Below are 18,152 nucleotides of genomic sequence, written 5' to 3' on the forward strand. Positions count from 1 at the left end.
GAAGGCTGCAACCAGGGCCTGGGACACAGCCCTAGACACATACCCGCTTCCCCGGGGTCTGTCCCCATGACTCCAAACCTACAGGGCTTCCGGGGGGGAAATGAAACGAAAGTGAAGGATTCAGTGAAATGCCAAAGACACAGTAACAAGCCTCCATCTCATGAGCAGTTCTAGGAGATGCCCCAAGACTTAAAACTGGAGGGTTGTAAAATCGCTCAGAGGAGCTGGAGGCTGAGGCAGGGGACTGACCTCAAAGGGTTGGGGGGCACTTCCTGCAGGACAGGGTCTGGTCATGGCTGCGTTGATCTAGGGGATGGGGCATTTGTCCAAACACAGAGCTCTGCCCTACAAAGGGTACACTTTACTGGGTGTAAATTACACCTCAATAAACTGCACATTTAAAAAATAATTCCCATAATCAAATCAAGTATGGGGCGAGGGACTACTGTTCAGCAACAGAAGGAATAACCTACTGACATCCACGACGTGGATCATTCTCAAAAGGCCAGACAAGAAAGGGGAGCTCTGCAAAGCCCCCGGCAGTCCAGAGACCCACGTAACTTTGTAAAACCCTGAATGTCCCCTACTCGTATTCTTAGAACCCACTGTGGGACAAGAACCCTAGACCAGCACGGTCCAACAAAACTACAAGGCAAGCCACGTAGGTAATCTTTCTAGCAACCACATTTTAAAGAACCAAACCAGTCTTAAGCGGTCTGTGCCTCAGTTTCCTGCCCTCTAAAATGGGATAATATGCTGCTCACCTCAGAACCTGGGGAGAGGAGTGAGCGACCGGACTGCAGAGCTCAGAAGGGCACCTGTGCATTATCACTTTTAATAACACATTTGACTGAACTCGACAGCTATGCAACATTACCTTGCCAACACGTAGTGAATACAAAAAAACTATGAATGAGATATTTTATGTTCTCTCTTTCATACTACATTTCTGAAATCTGGTGTGTACCAGTTAGAGCACATCTCAATCCAGACATTAAATCTGCACTGGGAATGCTTCATCTGAATTTAGGTTTTATCACATGCACAGTTAAAAAGCAGACTAACATATTAAGCTGTAAATACTTAGTTCTCCCAATAACAGAGTCGACTCAGAGTTTCAGTCTTTAACTTAAAACACTGAAAATCACACAAAAATTTAAAATCCAATTCTATCCCACTAGCCGCACTTCAGGGTTCACTGGCCACAGGGCTCATGGCCACCACTCTGGACAGTGCAGCTCTAGACAGACCTACCGGCCCAGAGGCTGAAGTGAGGCTCAGGGCAGGGGTGGGCATAGGAGCTTCCTACCCACGGTAAAGGTCGGCCCCATGGGACCCAGCTCTCCTTTCACCAGGCCCCAGGACCACCCAGGGCCTGCCGAGCCCCCCAGTCACAGCCAATGGGGGAGCCAACCAGAGAGGGGCTCACCCCAGGACTGCCCTTGCCACCGCTGCTTCCTAGGGCCCAACGGAAACCAGACCCGGCTGCCAAACTGATCAGGGCAGCAAAGAAATGGAATTAAATTGGGCTGGATAATTGTTACAGTTTTCATAAAAGAAATCTGAATTCAGGGTTACCCATTTAAAAGAAATCCTAAAATCCTATATACACCACACATACTATATTTATGTGTGTGTGTGTGTGTGTGTTGTGTGTACAGATGTATTTATCTATATATATAGATACACATACAGATCACCTATCATTCATATATATATGATCTGTTCTGGTATACTTCCTAACCTACCAAAAAGTGAGCATCTGAATTCTGTACCTAATACCTTACAATGTGTTCATTAACATTTTTAAAAGGAAAAAACTGTTTAAGGAACTGTTTGGCAAAAAGAATCCAGTAAAGATTAGTCAATTACTCGTGATCCTACCCATCATTAGATTAGAATAAAAGCCACTAGAAAAGGATGAGAGGAAAGGCGGGCTTTTCCTAAAGAAGGGGACTGGAACTCACCTTGCAGGGTTCTGATGAGCTTCTCACCTGTGGTGATATTATGCACTAAAACCGCCTGCAAAAGAGAAACACAGAATGAAACGCGCCCCAACCTAACAGCTTAGAAGAGCCTGGATAGGATGTTCTCATTGGGAAAAGGGAGCAGCGATGCTCATCCCCCACCAGCTGTTGGGAGGGACGGGCACAGCTCTCCTGCTGAGCTCCCGATGGGATGCTGCTGCACCCACACGGCCCTGGAAAAGGAGCTCCCGTGGTGAGAGGTCTACTGTCCAACAAGAACCTACAACCCGAGCAAGGGCTAAACAGAGCCTCTGGCTGTTTGGCCCTGAGATGCGTTTCCTCCATGGAAGCTGCAGCAGCAACTTGGGACCTCTTGGGGGGGGGGGGGGTGTTGGGAGTGCAATCCCGTCCTGAGCCACAGGTGTGACTACACCCTGGGGAGGGAACAGAGAAGAGGAAGAGCTTCCGTAGCGGGGGGGGGGGGGGGGGGGGGGGGGGGGGGGGGGCAGAGGGCGGGGACACGGGGGCTCGCATGAAGTGACAGCAGGCTGGGGAGGCCGAAAACAGAGGAAGGACAACACAGGATTCAGGGAACTGAGAAAACTGAGGGGAAGGTGAGAAAAGGGCGTGTGGCGTGTGCATCACGAGCAGCCTGTGAACCTGTGGCCACGGTCACCAGGTGCCCTTCTGAGCTCTGCGGTCCGCTCGTCACTCCTCTCCCCAGGTTCTGAGGCGAGCAGCATATTATCCCATCTTAGAGGACAGGAAACTGAGGCACAGACTGCTTAAGAGACTTTCTTCAGAGCCAACAGGCAAAGCCTAAACCCAAGCACCGGCAGGCCCGATCCAGAAAGCAAGCTGGTGCTCGTCACGTGCCAAATTAGGACACCAGGCCAGCAGGCTGCACCCTGTGCCAAAGCCGACAAAAGCCTGAAAGAGAGGTGACCGGAATCTTCAGTATGAGAGCACACACACGGGTGCGGCTTTGTACACACAGTGAAAGGTCATGAGCAACAAAGCCTGCGAAACACACACCCAGGCCACGCGGCCCACAGCTTGGGGACACGTTTCCGCCTGGTTCCTGCCCAACGGTGGACAATGGACAGTGCCACCTCCCACATCTGCGCCTCCGGCTTCCTCCTGGACCTCTGTCCAGCCCTGACCCTTCCCTTGGCCCGGACAAGCTTTCTGGAGTACAGGGGTGCACCGGGCAACGCAACATGGCCAAACAAATCATGTTTATTTGGGGAGATCAGAGGACTCGGAACATTTCCTGGCACACCAGGAAGGAAGTCACAGTGATGGTATCACATCGCTGGGAGAGATTATCAAGAGGTGCTTCTGCAGATACCCTAGCGGGCAGGGGAGAGAGGAGAGCCCTGGGGACAGGGATGCACGCAGCAGGGAGTCCGACAGCCCTGCGCAGGGAGGCGTGCTTCACTCGGGAGGTGCGCCCAAGTTCAGCACACACACACGATCCAGTGGCTCCCACTGAGCCGCCAAGAACTCAGAGCAGAATCTTGAAGAGATGTGTGCGCTGGAATGTTTGCGGTAGCACTACTCAGGACAGCCCCGAGTGAGGAGCAACCATCCTCCCAGCCGGTGACCGGAGGAAGGAAACGCAGCAGCTACAGTCAGCGGGTGTCATGCAGCCTTTCAGGAAAATGTCTGCCATGTGCTGTTCCGTGCATGAACCTCGAGCACACTCTGCAGAGCCAAGTAAGCCAGTCACGGGAGGACGGATACGCTCTGATTCCACTCGAGTGTATGTTCATATAAATATATATATTCCACATAAATCTATATAAATACGTGTGTGTTTTGTGTGTGTATGTGCGCGCGCGCATGCGCGCGCGCACATACTTTTTTTTTTTCTTTAGAGCACACATAAGCAGGGGCAGTGGTGTGAGGGGGAGGAGCAGACGGAGAGAGAAACTCAAGCAGGTTCCACGTCCAGGATGGAGCCCAACACAGGGCTCGATCTCATGACCCAAGTCATAACCAGGAGCTGGATGATTAGCCGACTGAGCTACCCAGGTGCCCCCAGGACACTCTCATTTGTTCCTTCTCCACTCACTCCCCTTGGCCCAACTCCAAAAACCCCACACTGGAGTCTGTACCTGAGGGTCGAGGAAGCATCTGAGGAAATGCCTGTCTCCCATGCAACTCTTATCTTCCAAAGAAAAGATATTTTCGTTATCTTCCCGCACCTACTTACTTATGCATGGAAAAATACAGTCTGCACCGAAGTAAATGAGAAAAGGAGGATAAAATGCCATCAACATGTTTTATATGCAGTTTTATATTTATTTAAAATCTTGTTAAATCATTTTCAGGGAACAATGGAAATGTTTCTAGCTTTTTGGAGATTCAGTAAAAAAAAATCTGCACTAAACAATATTATTTTTAAATGAAATATATATTCTCCTCTAAACAACCTCCTATTTCTCACATTTTGGTGAGAGTGACTCTGGGAGACGCTGCACTTCCCGATGTGTGTGGAGCGTCCCCGGGGACACTCAGCAGCACTAACGACACCAGAACGTAACTGGAAACTGAACTCAGAGGACCTCAGGATCCATCACCCACGTGCAAATGTGTTATAACTGTCTGAGAAACAAGTGCATTTGATCAAACTATTTCTGCATTCGATTCCTAGAAAAAGCAGCTCAACATTTTTCAAAGCAGTAGTTCAACAATAAATTCTACCTCTCTAAAAGCTCCATAAAATGTAAATGACTAACTTTTTAAAATCCTAACTTTTGGAAAGCTTGCTGCAAGGGTGACACAGATCACGTGATAAAGGAGAAAAGATCCCCTCCATGGCTCTGTTTCGCTCATTGAAATAATCTCTGCTTTGAAGGCCAGAGGCCCCCTTCCCAGAAGCCGGACTCACATGCCCCTCAGACTACCTAAGCCTTGTCCCCTATGCCTGGAGAAGGTCTATGTAACGACACTGCTGTTAGTGCCTCGGGGAGAAGATCTCAAAGTGGTGACCGGTGAATGACACGGAGAATGAAGGAAGAATATGCAACATTCCTTCGTCTTCCCCATCCCCCTCACCAATTTCGGAATCTCCCAGAGCAGCGGTATCCAAGAGAAAGGTAAGGTCGGTCCCGTACAGAAGGCTCACGATTTCTAGTAGTCACATTAAAGTGGAAAGAAACAGACTGGGTGAAGGATTGGAACAGACATTTCCCCAAAGATGATACACAAATGGCCAAAAAGCATGAGAGGGACGCCCACCATCCCCAGAAACACGAATCCAAATGAGAAGACAGCACGTCACACACACTGATGCGGCTGCAAGTTAAAAATAAAAAGCAAAAAGGAAAGTAAGGGTGGGCAAGGATGAGGAGAAAGTGCAGAGAAACTGGAACCCTCAGATGCAGCTGAGGAGAATGGGAAATGGCGCAGCCGCTGTGGAAAGTGGCCCGGCAGTTTCCCCCCAAATTAAACAGTTGTGACATGACCCTTACTCCTCTTCCCAGGTTTATACCCAAGAGAATCATAAACATACGTCCATCCAACGCCTGTCCCCAGACATTCACAGAATTATTCAGAACTGCCAAAAGGTGGAAACAACCCAAACGTCCATCAAGTGAAGACTGGATAAACAGCGCCCAGGGAGGATAGCACCGCTGTGAAGTGTTGCTCAGGTAGAAGAGCACACCGCACAGGCTTGGGAGGGGCCTGGAAATCTTCTCTATGTTCAAAGGGAGAAAGTCCCTCACGGCAGCAGAGACAGCGGCAGCGACTCGGAACACTCCCCTTGTTCTGGAACCAACGGAGGAACTGCCCCCCTCCCTGCGGGGCTAGTGCAAGGGGCTGCGAAGGCTGACTTCACTTGGGGGGCGGGGGCAGGAGCCCTGGGCTGAACCCCATCTGTGAACATTAGTTCTTCTGTTTCTAAATGGGGATCTGAATGATGTCCCCACCCGCACCTGTGAGAAATGCCTTGGCTCTGCAAAGTCTGACTCTCTGCAGATGGTTGTGTGTGTAGGGCGAGGGGTTACGCAGGACTAAAGAACTGAATCCTATGGGGTTACAGCGGCCCACTCATTGTTCTTGAATGCAAATAATCCCAGAATCCCACTGGTGGAGCCACAAAGGAAATAAATGAAAAGGTAGGTCCAGGGGTACCTGGATCTAGTGGGTTAAGCCTCTGCCTTCAGCTCAGGTCATGGTTTCAGGGTCCTGGGATCGAGCCCCACATCGGGCTCAGCAGGGAGTCCGCTTCCCCGTCTCTCTCTCTGCCTGCCTCTCTGCCTACTTGTACTTGCTCTGTCAAATAAATAAATAAATCTTAAAAAAAAAAAAAGGTAGGTTAATGTTCCTCATGTATTTTACAGCAAACACTCGTCCTGCAGCAAGGGGTTAAGAAGTTCAGAGATAGGGACACCTGAGTGGCTCAGTTGTTAAGCTTCTGCCTTCGGCTCAGATCATGATCCCAGGGTCCCGCATGCGGCACCCTGCTCAGCGAAAGCCTGCTTCTCCCTCTCCCACTCCCCTTGCTTGTGTTCCCACTCTTGCTGTGTCTCTCTGTCAAATAAATAAATAAAATCTTTAAAAAAAAAAATTGTTCAGACATGAACAGAGGGTCAAGGGGTTCTGAGTCCCCAGATGAGACAAAAGCTGGCCACAGGACCACCTCCCACAGCTCCTACAGAAGGAGGCACCGATCTGCTCCTTCTGGGGGGAGTACCCATCCCAGATCCAAGAGCTGAGAGCAGGCATGTCCACGGGGATGGCTTCTCCCCCCATTGGACACAGGACAGCAAACGCATCTGCTCAACCCCTAATCCGCCGGGCAACTTCAGCAATCCCATGCAGCAAGACCACACCTTCGGGGCACCCCTTCTGTGAGGAATTAACCCCAGTCCCCTTCCCGTGGAGGTGGGGGGACAGAGGGGATGGAGGCTCGAAGCTCAGGGCAGGGACAGTGCAGAAAAGGGAGTCTGAGGTTCTTAACAGTCCTCACATGGGAGGTGAATGACTCGATCACAAACCTGTCTGAAGGCCATGTCTAGCCAGCAAACTGGAGAATTTACAATCGAACAAACCCCTTTTTTTTCCAGGGGCACAGATTTTGAAGGGACCCCCCTCCCACGTACTCGCATCTGCCCCTGCACAGCCCTCTCCACAGCCCACCTGCCCCTGGCCTGGGGACGCCTCCTCCGGCTCCTCAGACCATTTTCCAGACTCCGTCCCTGTGGGATTTAAATTCTGATCAGATGCAGTCACCCGACACTGAAAGGCAGAGCAGTTAGGACGTTGAGTTACAGGTCAGAGCCGGAGGTAGGGTGCTGTGGCTCTGGGCTAAGGCTGCAGCGGCCTCCTAAACTGCCATCCAAGAGCTGCCCCTGGACGGGGTGCTCTTCCAGACCCTTCCCACCTCTCTATTGGCACCTACTTCCCTGCACTCAGTGCCCTGGAATGGTGTCTGTCCCAAGTGGCCCTGACAGACCCACCAACCTGTCTTTCTCCTCTGCCATGCAATGGGCATAGCCCGAACACCTGTGCAGCTCAGACATGGGGTACAGCCCCGACACCCGCACAGCCCAGACACCAGCACAGCTCATAGCCCGGATACCTGCACAGCCTGGACACCCACACACCTCAGACACCAGCCCAGCCCGGACACCCAGCACAGCCCGGACACGCAGCACAGCTTGGACACACACACAGCTCATAGCTGGGACACCTGTAGAGCTCAGGCTCCCACAGAGCCCAGACACCCGCACAGCCTGGACACCTGCACAGCTCACAGCTCAGACACCCGCACAGCCCGGACACCCGCACAGCTCGGACACCCACACAGCTCACAAATCAGACACAGCCTGGACACTGGCACATCTTGGACAACCGGCCAAGCCAGGACACCCACAAAGCCCACTGCATCCCTAGCCCCTGCCCAGCACCCCACAGAATAAATACTGAATGGACAGAAGTAAGATACAGAAAAGCAGTACAGATTAAAAACAGAAAAGCACTTCTAGAAACCCTTTGGTCTTCAGTAAAACACAGTGATAAAAGGTAGTAAAAATAAAAGAAACTTTTTATCTGTACAAGTCTGCTCTGGTTCCCCTGAGAAAATCACCTCCTCAGAAAAACGTCACCACCTTCTCAGGTGCTTAGAAGCTGCAGAGAGAGCAGCAGCCAGGACCATCTGAATGCTGTAGAAGTCCTACAAGACATACATGCTCGCAGCCTGCGCCCAGCCCCGCGGGCCCCTCCTGGCCAGTCACCCCAGTGGGTCTGCACCTTGGCTCAGAGCTAACCACACTGGCCTGCCAGCCAGGACGTTCCAGGAGCTGGGGAGAGCGCTCTGGAAACTCTCAGCAGGAGAAACAACCAGAGTCCTTAACGTTAGTCACTTCCTCTTTAGAAAGTCAGTCTTGGAACCAAATGCAGCTAGAGCGTGGGGAGCAGCCCAGCCCCGAGTTCAAACCCCGCATGGGAACCCAGGAGCCAAACCAGATGGGCCCACCCGACCTGCTCACCCACCCCTCACAGCACTGAAGCCCAGGCAAGGCAACGTGCTTTCAGACCACATATGCCCCTCGGGTCCACCTGTCAGGGAGGCAGGAAGCTCACTGCTGCACAGTCACACTGGCGGTGACAAAGGGGCCACAGGCTGCTCCTCCCTCCGCCTCCCCCCTCGATAAGCTTTTCTCTTTCTGGACAGGAAACCCTTAACGTGTCACCACCATGCCCTCCCGCTCTGCAGGCTGGCCCTCCCACTTCCCCCGCCCCCCACTATAAATGAAACGTTCCTCAAACCTGTTCCTTCACACTACTGCAGCGTTAATTTACAGATTTAACACCTAAGTGAAAAGTTCAAAGGTCTAGGTGGAAAAACTGCAAGAAAAGAGCCAGGGAGAAGGTCACAAACACGGCTAAGGGAAAGGACACAACTTCAGACACTAACTCTGGAGACCAAAAAAGCGAACACAGTAGCAGGAAGCTGGGCGTTCCCTGGGTGAGGGGCCACGGAGTCCTCGGGGTCACTCAGGCTCCTCCACTGGGCATTTCAGAGATGAAGGGGAATCTGCCCCTGACAGGCCTTTAGGGCCACCTCCTGGCTATGAGCAGCACCTAGTGAGGGTTTGGGGGGGCACTGGAGATCTTGGTAAGTCTTCAGACCCGAAATCATCATCAGCCTTCTGACAACAAAATAAAAGACTGGATTAACACACCCAGCGCCAGCTTTAGGAGAGAAGAACTTTACAAGTGGGTCTCCACTAGCTTTTGGCAAAAACTAAAATCTGAGGATCTGTTTTTACTTATGGCCTTTAAAATCTTATTTGATATGTAAACACATATTTAGTGTTAAAAAAAAAAAAGGGTGAGGGACCCCTGGGTGGTTCAGTCGATTGAGGGTCTGCCTTTGGCTCAGGTCATGATCTCATGGTCTTGGAATCAAATCCCACAGTGGGCTCTCTGCTAGGGAGCCTGCTTCTCCCTCTGCCTGCTGCTCCTCCTGCTCGCTCGCTCTCTCTCAAAAAAAAAAAAAAAAAAAAGGTATTTCACCGGAAATGTTGTGGCTTAAAAACATGACTCCAGGGGCACCTGGGTGGCTCAGTGGGTTGAGCCACTGCCTTCGACTCAGGTCATGATCTGCTTCCTCCTCTCTCTCTGCTTGCCTGTCTACTTGTGATCTCTGTCAAATACATAAATAAAATCTTTAAAAAAAAAAAAAACAAAAAAAAACACATGACTCCAAGGCCTCAGGTGCCGCTCCCACAGGTAGAGCCTGGTTCCCACCCTTTCCAAACTGGGCTGGCCTTAGTGGCCTATGAATGCTGAAGAAGTGACCCTGCTGATTTCTGAAGCACTCAGTAAAAGGCCTCATGGGTTGGACCATGTACCCCCAAAATTCATGTCAACCCAGAACCGAAGAATCCCCTTATTTAGAGACAGAGTCTAGGCGAATAGAATGAAGGTAAAACGGAGTCATGAGAGCAGGGCCAGACTCAGCAGGACTAAAGGGAAGAGGTGAAAGTACAGAGACAGGGCAGGGGACGGCCAGGGGAGGACGGAAGCAGGGGCTGGAGAGACACATCTACGACCAAAGGCTGTAGGCAGACACCGGGGACCAGAACTGGTGAAGGAAGGATCCTCCCCTAAAGCCTTCAAGGGAGCACAGCCCTACTGACACCTTGGTTTTGAACTTCTATCCTCCAGAACCTAGAAAGAATACACTTTTGTTGTTTTAAGCCACCCGGTTTATGGGACCTTGTTACATGGCCACTCTGGAAAATGAATATAAAAGGGGACAGCTTTCGGCAGGCTCTCTCTAGGAGCCTGGCCTCCAAGCTTCAAGGAGGCCCAGCAGCCACTCAAAAGCCACACAGAAGTGTTGTAGCCCTGACCCCACCATGGTCTCAGGTCACCAACACCAGACACACAAGTGAGGGAAGTTTCAGGCCATTCTGAGCCTTCTGGTCACCCAGGCAGCGAACCGTGGAACAGAGACAAGTTTCCCCTGAGCCCTCCCAACTGCAGATATATATGAGCAAAATAAATGCCAGCATGGCTTTAAACCACTACGTTCCGGGGTAATTTGTGATACAAAAATAGATAAGTAGAACACCACACACACTGTTCACCTGAATGACGTGTGTCTCTTCAGACTCAAAACAGTCACCTGTGCCAATTAGGGATCAAGGTAGACTACAAATGCAAATGCTATAAAATGCTACAAAAGCAAACATTCATGAAGAATATTCTTGCTGGGGGCACCTGGGTAGCTCAGTGGGTTAAGCCTCTGCCTTCAGCTCAGGTCATGATCTCAGAGACCTGGGATCGAGCCCCACATTGGGCTCTCTGCTCAGCAGGGAGTCTGCTTCCCCTTCTCTCTCTGCCTGCCTCTCTGCCTACTTGTGAGCTCTCTGTCAAATAAATAAAATCTTAAAAAAATATTCTTGCTGGAAATGGTCACCTCCATGCCCATAAGTTGAAAGTTTCTGGGCTTTTTAATGATGTGCAAATACCAGATGTGTTCGAACGTGTTTCTCATTTCAAGAACCTCCCTTATGTTCCACCATCTTCACAGCATACCTACGTTTATAAAAGCTCGAGTATAACAATCATTTATAAAAGCTTAGATGTAATCTGCACGTTTTAAAAAGGGCATGAGGGGTTCTCAGTGGCTAATCTCAGAGTGATGGAATTACATGGGATTTTAACTTCTTTGTATTTTTAGAAAAGTAATAGTATTTCAGTAATTTATAAGACAACTTTTTTGAAAGTTACTTAAGGCTGCCTTACACAGTCACTTCTGCTGCTTTCAAAAAACTGAAACAGTCATCTACAGCTCAAGAAGCGACCACACCTGTGCTCCCACCGAGTTCTACAAGTTCTAGAAGTATGCATGAACCTGTCTACCCGCATTCATGCAAATCTTCACCACATCCCCTTCTGCAGCACACCGGGAGGCAGGGAAGAAGGGAGACAAAGGGGCGCCTGGGTGCCTCAGTCCATTAAGTGTCTGCCTTTGGCGCAGGTCAGGATCCCAGCAACCTCACCAGGGAGACTGCTTCTCCCTCTCCCTCTGCCCCTCCCCCTGCTTGTGCGCTCGCTCGCTCTGTCTCTCAAATAAAATCTTAAAAAAAAAAGAGGGGAAATCAGGAGTCAAGATGGCGGAGAAGTAGCAGGCTGAGACTACTTCGGGTAGCGGGAGATCAGCTAAATAGCTTATCTAAAGATTGCAAACACCTACAAATCCAACGGGAGATTGAAGAGAAGAAGAACAGCAATTCCAGAAACAGAAAATCAACCACTTTCTGCAAGGTAGGACTGGCGGAGAAGTGAATCCAAAGCGACGGGAAGATAGACCGCGGGGGGAGGGGCCGGCTCCCGGCGAGCGGCGGAGCAACAGAGCAAAATCAGGACTTTTAAAAGTCTGTTCCGCTGAGGGACATCGCTCCAGAGGCTTAACTGGAGTGAAGCCCAGGCAGGGTCAGCGCGGCCTCAGGTCCCGCAGGGTCGCAGAAGGATCGGGGGTGTCTCAGTGTCGCAGAGCTTACCGGTATTAGAACGGGGAAGCCGGCTGCAGAGACAGAGCCGAGGAGTGACTCTCAGCTCAGGGTTGCCTTGAACCGGTCGCAGGCTCGGTCAGCTCGGAGCGCGGCCGGAGGCCAGGGTGACGGGAGTCATTTGGTGCTGTTCTCTGAGGGCGCACTGAGGAGTGGGGCCCCGGGCTCTCGGCTCCTCCGGGCCGGAGACCGGGAGGCCGCCATCTTTATTCCCGTCCTCCGGACTCTACAGAAAGCGCTCAGGGAACAAAAGCTCCCGAAAGCGAACCCCAGCGGATGACTCAGCACGGCACCGGGTAAGGGCGGTGCAACTCCGCCTGGGGCAAAGACGCTTGAGAATCACTACAACGGGCCCCTCCCCCAGAAGATCAACGGGAAACCCAGCCAGGACCAAGTTCACCTACCAAGGAGAACGGCGGAATTCCAGAGGAGAAGAAAGCAAAGCACGGAACTCATGGCTTTCTCCCCATGATTTTTTAGCCTTGCAGTTAATTTAATTTTTTTTTTCTTTTTCAATTTTTTTTTCTTTTTCTCTTCTTCTGCTAATTTTTTTTTAACTTTTACCGTTTTCTTTTTTTAATAGTTTTTTAAATAGTTATCTAATATATATATATTTTTTCCTCTTTTTATATTTTTTCTTTATCGGCTTTCTTTATTTTAATAGTTTTTTTTTTCTTTCTTTCTGAACCCCTTTTTATCCCCTTTCATCCCCCTCACAATTCAGGATCTCTTCTGATTTGGCTAAAGCATATTTTCCTGGGGTTGTTGCCACCCTTTTAGTATTTTACTTGCTCCTTCATAAACTCTTATCTGGACAAAATGACAAGGCGGAAAAATTCACAACAAAAAAAAGAACAAGAGGCAATACCAAAGGCTAGGGACCTAATCAATACAGACATTGGTAATATGTCAGATATAGAGTTCAGAATGATGATTCTCAAGGTTCTAGCCGGGCTTGAAAAAGGCATGGAAGATATTAAAGCACCCTCTCGGGAGATATAAAAGCCCTTTCTGGAGAAATAAAAGAACTAAAATCTAACCAAGTTGAAATCAAAAAAGCTATTAATGAGGTCCATAATAAAATGGAGGCTCTCACTGCTAGGATAAATGAGGCAGAAGAAAGAATTAGCGATATAGAAGACCAAATGACAGAGAATAAAGAAGCTGAGCAAAAGAGGGACAAACAGCTACTGGACCACGAGGGGAGAATTCGAGAGATAAGTGACACCATAAGACGAAACAACATTAGAATAATTGGGATTCCAGAAGAAGAGGAAACAGAGAGGGGAGCAGAAGGTATATTGGAGAGAATTATTGGAGAGAATTTCCCCAATATGGCAAAGGGAACAAGCATCAAAATCCAGGAGGTTCAGAGAACCCCCCTCAAAATCAATAAGAATAGGTCTACACCCCGTCACCTTATAGTAAAATTGACAAGTCTTAGTGACAAAGAAAAGATACTGAAAGCAGCCCGGGAAAAGAAGTCTGTAACGTACAATGGTAAAAATATTAGATTGGCAGCAGACTTATCCACAGAGACCTGGCAGGCCAGAAAGAGCTGGCATGATATATTCAGAGTACTAAATGAGAAAAATAAGCAGCCAAGAATACTATATCCAGCTAGGCTATCATTGAAAATAGACGGAGAGATTAAAAGCTTCCAGGACAAACAAAAACTGAAAGAATTTGCAAATACCAAACCAGCTCTACAGGAAATATTGAAAGGGGTCCTCTAAGCAAAGAGAGACCCTCAAAGTAGTAGATCAGAAAGAAACAGAGACAATATACAATAACAGTCACCTTACAGGCAATACAATGGCACTAAATTCATATCTCTCAATACTTACCCTGAATGTTAATGGGCTAAATGCCCCAATCAAAAGACACAGGGTATCAGAATGGATAAAAAAACAAAAACCATCTATATGTTGCCTACAAGAAACTCATCTTACACCCGAAGACACCTCCAGGTTTAAAGTGAGGGGGTGGAAAAGAATTTACCATGCTAATGGACATCAGAAGAAAGCAGGAGTGGCTATCCTTATATCAGATCAATTAGATCTTAAGCCAAAGATTATAATAAGAGATGAGGAAGGACACTATATCATACTCAAAGGAACTGTCCAACAAGAAGATCTAACAATTTTAAATATCTATGCCCCTAACGTGGGAGCAGCCAACTATATAAACCAATTAATAACAAAATCAAAGAAACACATCGACAAGAATACAATAATAGTAGGGGATTTTAACACTCCCCTCACTGAAATGGACAGATCATCCAAGCAAAAGATCAACAAGGAAATCAAGGCCTTAAATGACACACTGGACCAGATGGACATCACAGATCTATTCAGAACATTTCATCCCAAAGCAACAGAATACACATTCTTCTCTACTGCACATGGAACATTCTCCAGAATATATCACATTCTTGGTCCTAAATCAAGTCTCAACCGGTATCAAAAGATTGGGATCATTCCCTGCATATTTTCAGACCACAATGCTCTAAAGCTAGAACTCAATCACAAGAGGAAATTTGGAAAGAACCCAAATACATGGAGACTAAACAGCATCCTTCTAAAGAATGAATGGGTCAACCAGGAAATCAAAGAAGAATTGAAAAAATTTATGGAAACAAATGATAATGAAAACACAACAGTTCAGAATCTGTGGGACACAACAAAGGCAGTCCTGAGAGGAAAATATATAGCGGTACAAGCCTTTCTCAAGAAACAAGAAAGGACTCAGGTACACAACCTAACCCTACACCTAAAGGAGCTGGAGAAAGAACAAGAAAGAAACCCTAAACCCAGCAGGAGAAGAGAAATCATAAAGATCAGAGCAGAAATCAATGAAATAGAAACCAAAAAAACAATAGAACAAATCAACGAAACTAGGAGCTGGTTCTTTGAAAGAATTAATAAGATTGATAAACCCCTGGCCAGACTTATCAAAAAGAAAGAGAGAGGACCCAAATAAATAAAATCATGAATGAAAGAGGAGAGATCACAACGAACACCAAAGAAATACAGACAATTATAAGAACATACTATGAGCAACTCTACGCCAACAAATTTGACAATCTGGAAGAAATGGATGCATTCCTAGAGACATATAAACTACCACAACTGAACCAGGAAGAAATAGAAAGCCTGAACAGACCCATAACCAGTAAGGAGATTGAAACAGTCATCAAAAATCTCCAAACAAACAAAAGCCCAGGGCCAGACGGCTTCCCGGGGGAATTCTACCAAACATTTAAAGAAGAACTAATTCCTATTCTCCTGAAACTGTTCCAAAAAATAGCAATAGAAGGAAAACTTCCAAACTCATTTTATGAGGCCAGCATCACCTTGATCCCAAAACCAGACAAGGATCCCAACAAAAAAGAGAACTACAGACCAATATCCTTGATGAACACAGATGCAAAAATTCTCGCCAAAATACTAGCCAATAGGATTCAACAGTACATTAAAAGGATTATTCACCACGACCAAGTGGGATTTATTCCAGGGCTGCAAGGCTGGTTCAACATCCGCAAATCAATCAATGTGATACAACACATTAATAAAAGAAAGAACAAGAACCATATGATACTCTCCATAGATGCTGAAAAAGCATTTGACAAGGTACAGCATCCCTTCCTGATCAAAACTCTTCAAAGTGTAGGGATAGAGGGCACATACCTCAATATTATCAAAGCCATCTATGAAAAACCCACCGCAAATATCATTCTCAATGGAGAAAAACTGAAAGCTTTCCGCTAAGGTCAGGAACACGGCAGGGATGTCCGTTATCACCACTGCTATTCAACATAGTACTAGAAGTCCTAGCCTCAGCAATCAGACAACAAAAGGAAATTAAAGGCATCCAAATCGGCAAAGAAGAAGTCAAACTATCACTCTTCGCAGATGATATGATACTCTATGTGGAAAACCCAAAAGACTCCACTCCAAACTGCTAGAACTTATACAGGAATTCAGTAAAGTGTCAGGATATAAAATCAATGCACAGAAATCAGTTGCATTTCTCTACACCAACAACAAGACAGAAGAAAGAGAAATTAAGGAGTCCATCCCATTTACAATTGCACCCAAAACTATAAGATACCTAGGAATAAACCTAACCAAAGAGACTAAGAATCTATACTCAGAAAACTATAAAGTACTCATGAAAGAAATTGAGGAGACACAAAGAAATGGAAAAATGTTCCATGCTCCTGGATTGGAAGAATAAATATTGTGAAAATGTCTATGCTACCTAAAGCAATCTACACATTTAATGCAATTCCTATCAAAGTACCATCCATTTTTTTCAAAGAAATGGAACAAATAATCCTAAAATTTATATGGAACCAGAAAAGACCTCGAATAGCCAAAGGAATATTGAAAAAGAAAGCCAAAGTTGGTGGCATCACAATTCCGGACTTCAAGCTCTATTACAAAGCTGTCATCATCAAGACAGCATGGTACTGGCACAAAAACAGACACATAGATCAATGGAACAGAATAGAGAGCCCAGAAATGGACCCTCAACTCTATGGTCAACTCATCTTCGACAAAGCAGGAAAGAATGTCCAATGGAACAAAGACAGCCTCTTCAATAAATGGTGTTGGGAAAATTGGACAGCCACATGCAGAAAAATGAAATTGGATCATTTCCTTACACCACACACGAAAATAGACTCAAAATGGATGAAGGATCTCAATGTGAGAAAGGAATCCATCAAAATCCTCGAGGAGAACACAGGCAGCAACCTCTTCGACGTCAGCCGCAGCAACATCTTCCCAGGAACATCACCAAAGGCAAGGGAAGCAAGGGCAAAAATGAACTTTTGGGATTTTATCAAGATCAAAAGCTTTTGCACAGCAAAGGAAACAGTGAACAAAACCAAAAGACAACTGACAGAATGGGAGAAGATATTTGCAAATGACATATCAGATAAAGGGCTAGTGTCCAAAATCTATAAAGAACTTAGCAAACTCAACACCCAAAGAACAAATAATCCAATCAAGAAATGGGCAGAGGACATGAACAGACATTTCTGCAAAGAAGACATCCAGATGGCCAACAGACACATGAAAAAGTGCTCCATATCACTCGGCATCAGGGAAATACAAATCAAAACCACCATGAGATATCACCTCACACCAGTCAGAATGGCTAAAATTAACAAGTCAGGAAATGACAGATGCTGGCGAGGATGCGGAGAAAGGGGAACCCTCCTACACTGTTGGTGGGAATACAAGCTGGTGCAACCACTCTGGAAAACAGCATGGAGGTTCCTCAAAATGTTGAAAATAGAACTACCCTATGACCCTGCAATTGCACTGCTGGGTATTTACCCTAAAGATACAAACATAGTGATCCGAAGGGGCACATGCACCCGAATGTTTATAGCAGCAATGTCTACAATAGCCAAACTATGGAAAGAACCTAGATGTCCATCTACAGACGAATGGATAAAGAAGATGTGGTATATATACACAATGGAATACTATGCAGCCATCAAAAGAAATGAAATCTTGCCATTTGCGACGACGTGGATGGAACTAGAGGGTATCATGCTTAGCGAAATAAGTCAATCGGAGAAAGACAACTATCATATGATCTCCCTGATATGAGGGAGAGGAGATGCAACATGGGGGGTCGAGGGGGTAGGAGAAGAGTAAATGAAACAAGATGGGATTGGGAGGGAAACAAACCATAAGTGACTCTTAATCTCACAAAACAAACTGAGGGTTGATGGGGGGAGGGGGTTGGGAGAGGGGGTGGGGTTATGGATATCGGGGAGGGTATGTGCTATGGTGAGTGTTGTGAAGTGTGTAAACCTGGCGATTCGCAGACCTGTACCCCTGGGGATAAAAATATATGTTTATAAAGCTGTAAAAAAAAAAAAAAAAAAAAAAAAAAGAAAGAAAGAAAGGATGAATCCCCAAGTTTTGTAGCAACATGGACGGAACTGGAAGAGATTATGCTAAGTGAAATAAGTCAAGCAGAGAGAGTCAATTATCATATGGTTTCACTTATTTGTGGAGCATAACAAATAGCATGGAGGACAAGGGGAGATGGAGAGGAGAAGGGAGTTGAGGGAAATTGGAAGGGGAGGTGAACCATGAGAGACTATGGACTCTGAAAAAGA

The 18,152-nt window shown here is 47.2% G+C and overlaps 1 protein-coding gene across 3 annotated transcripts in view; it reads right to left on the minus strand.

The window, feature by feature from the left end:
* Positions 1 to 18,152, minus strand: part of GOLM1 (golgi membrane protein 1) — a 61,386-nt gene that overhangs the window by 24,013 nt on the left and 19,221 nt on the right. For all 3 annotated transcript variants that reach the window (XM_047701174.1, XM_047701172.1, XM_047701173.1), the window contains exon 4: positions 1,968 to 2,022. In XM_047701174.1, the coding sequence (XP_047557130.1) occupies positions 1,968 to 2,022 (55 nt within the window). The remainder of the gene's footprint in view (positions 1 to 1,967; positions 2,023 to 18,152) is intronic.

The sequence above is a fragment of the Lutra lutra genome, chromosome 13, assembly GCF_902655055.1.
Source record: "Lutra lutra chromosome 13, mLutLut1.2, whole genome shotgun sequence".
In the NCBI taxonomy this organism is placed as follows: Eukaryota; Metazoa; Chordata; class Mammalia; order Carnivora; family Mustelidae; genus Lutra; species Lutra lutra.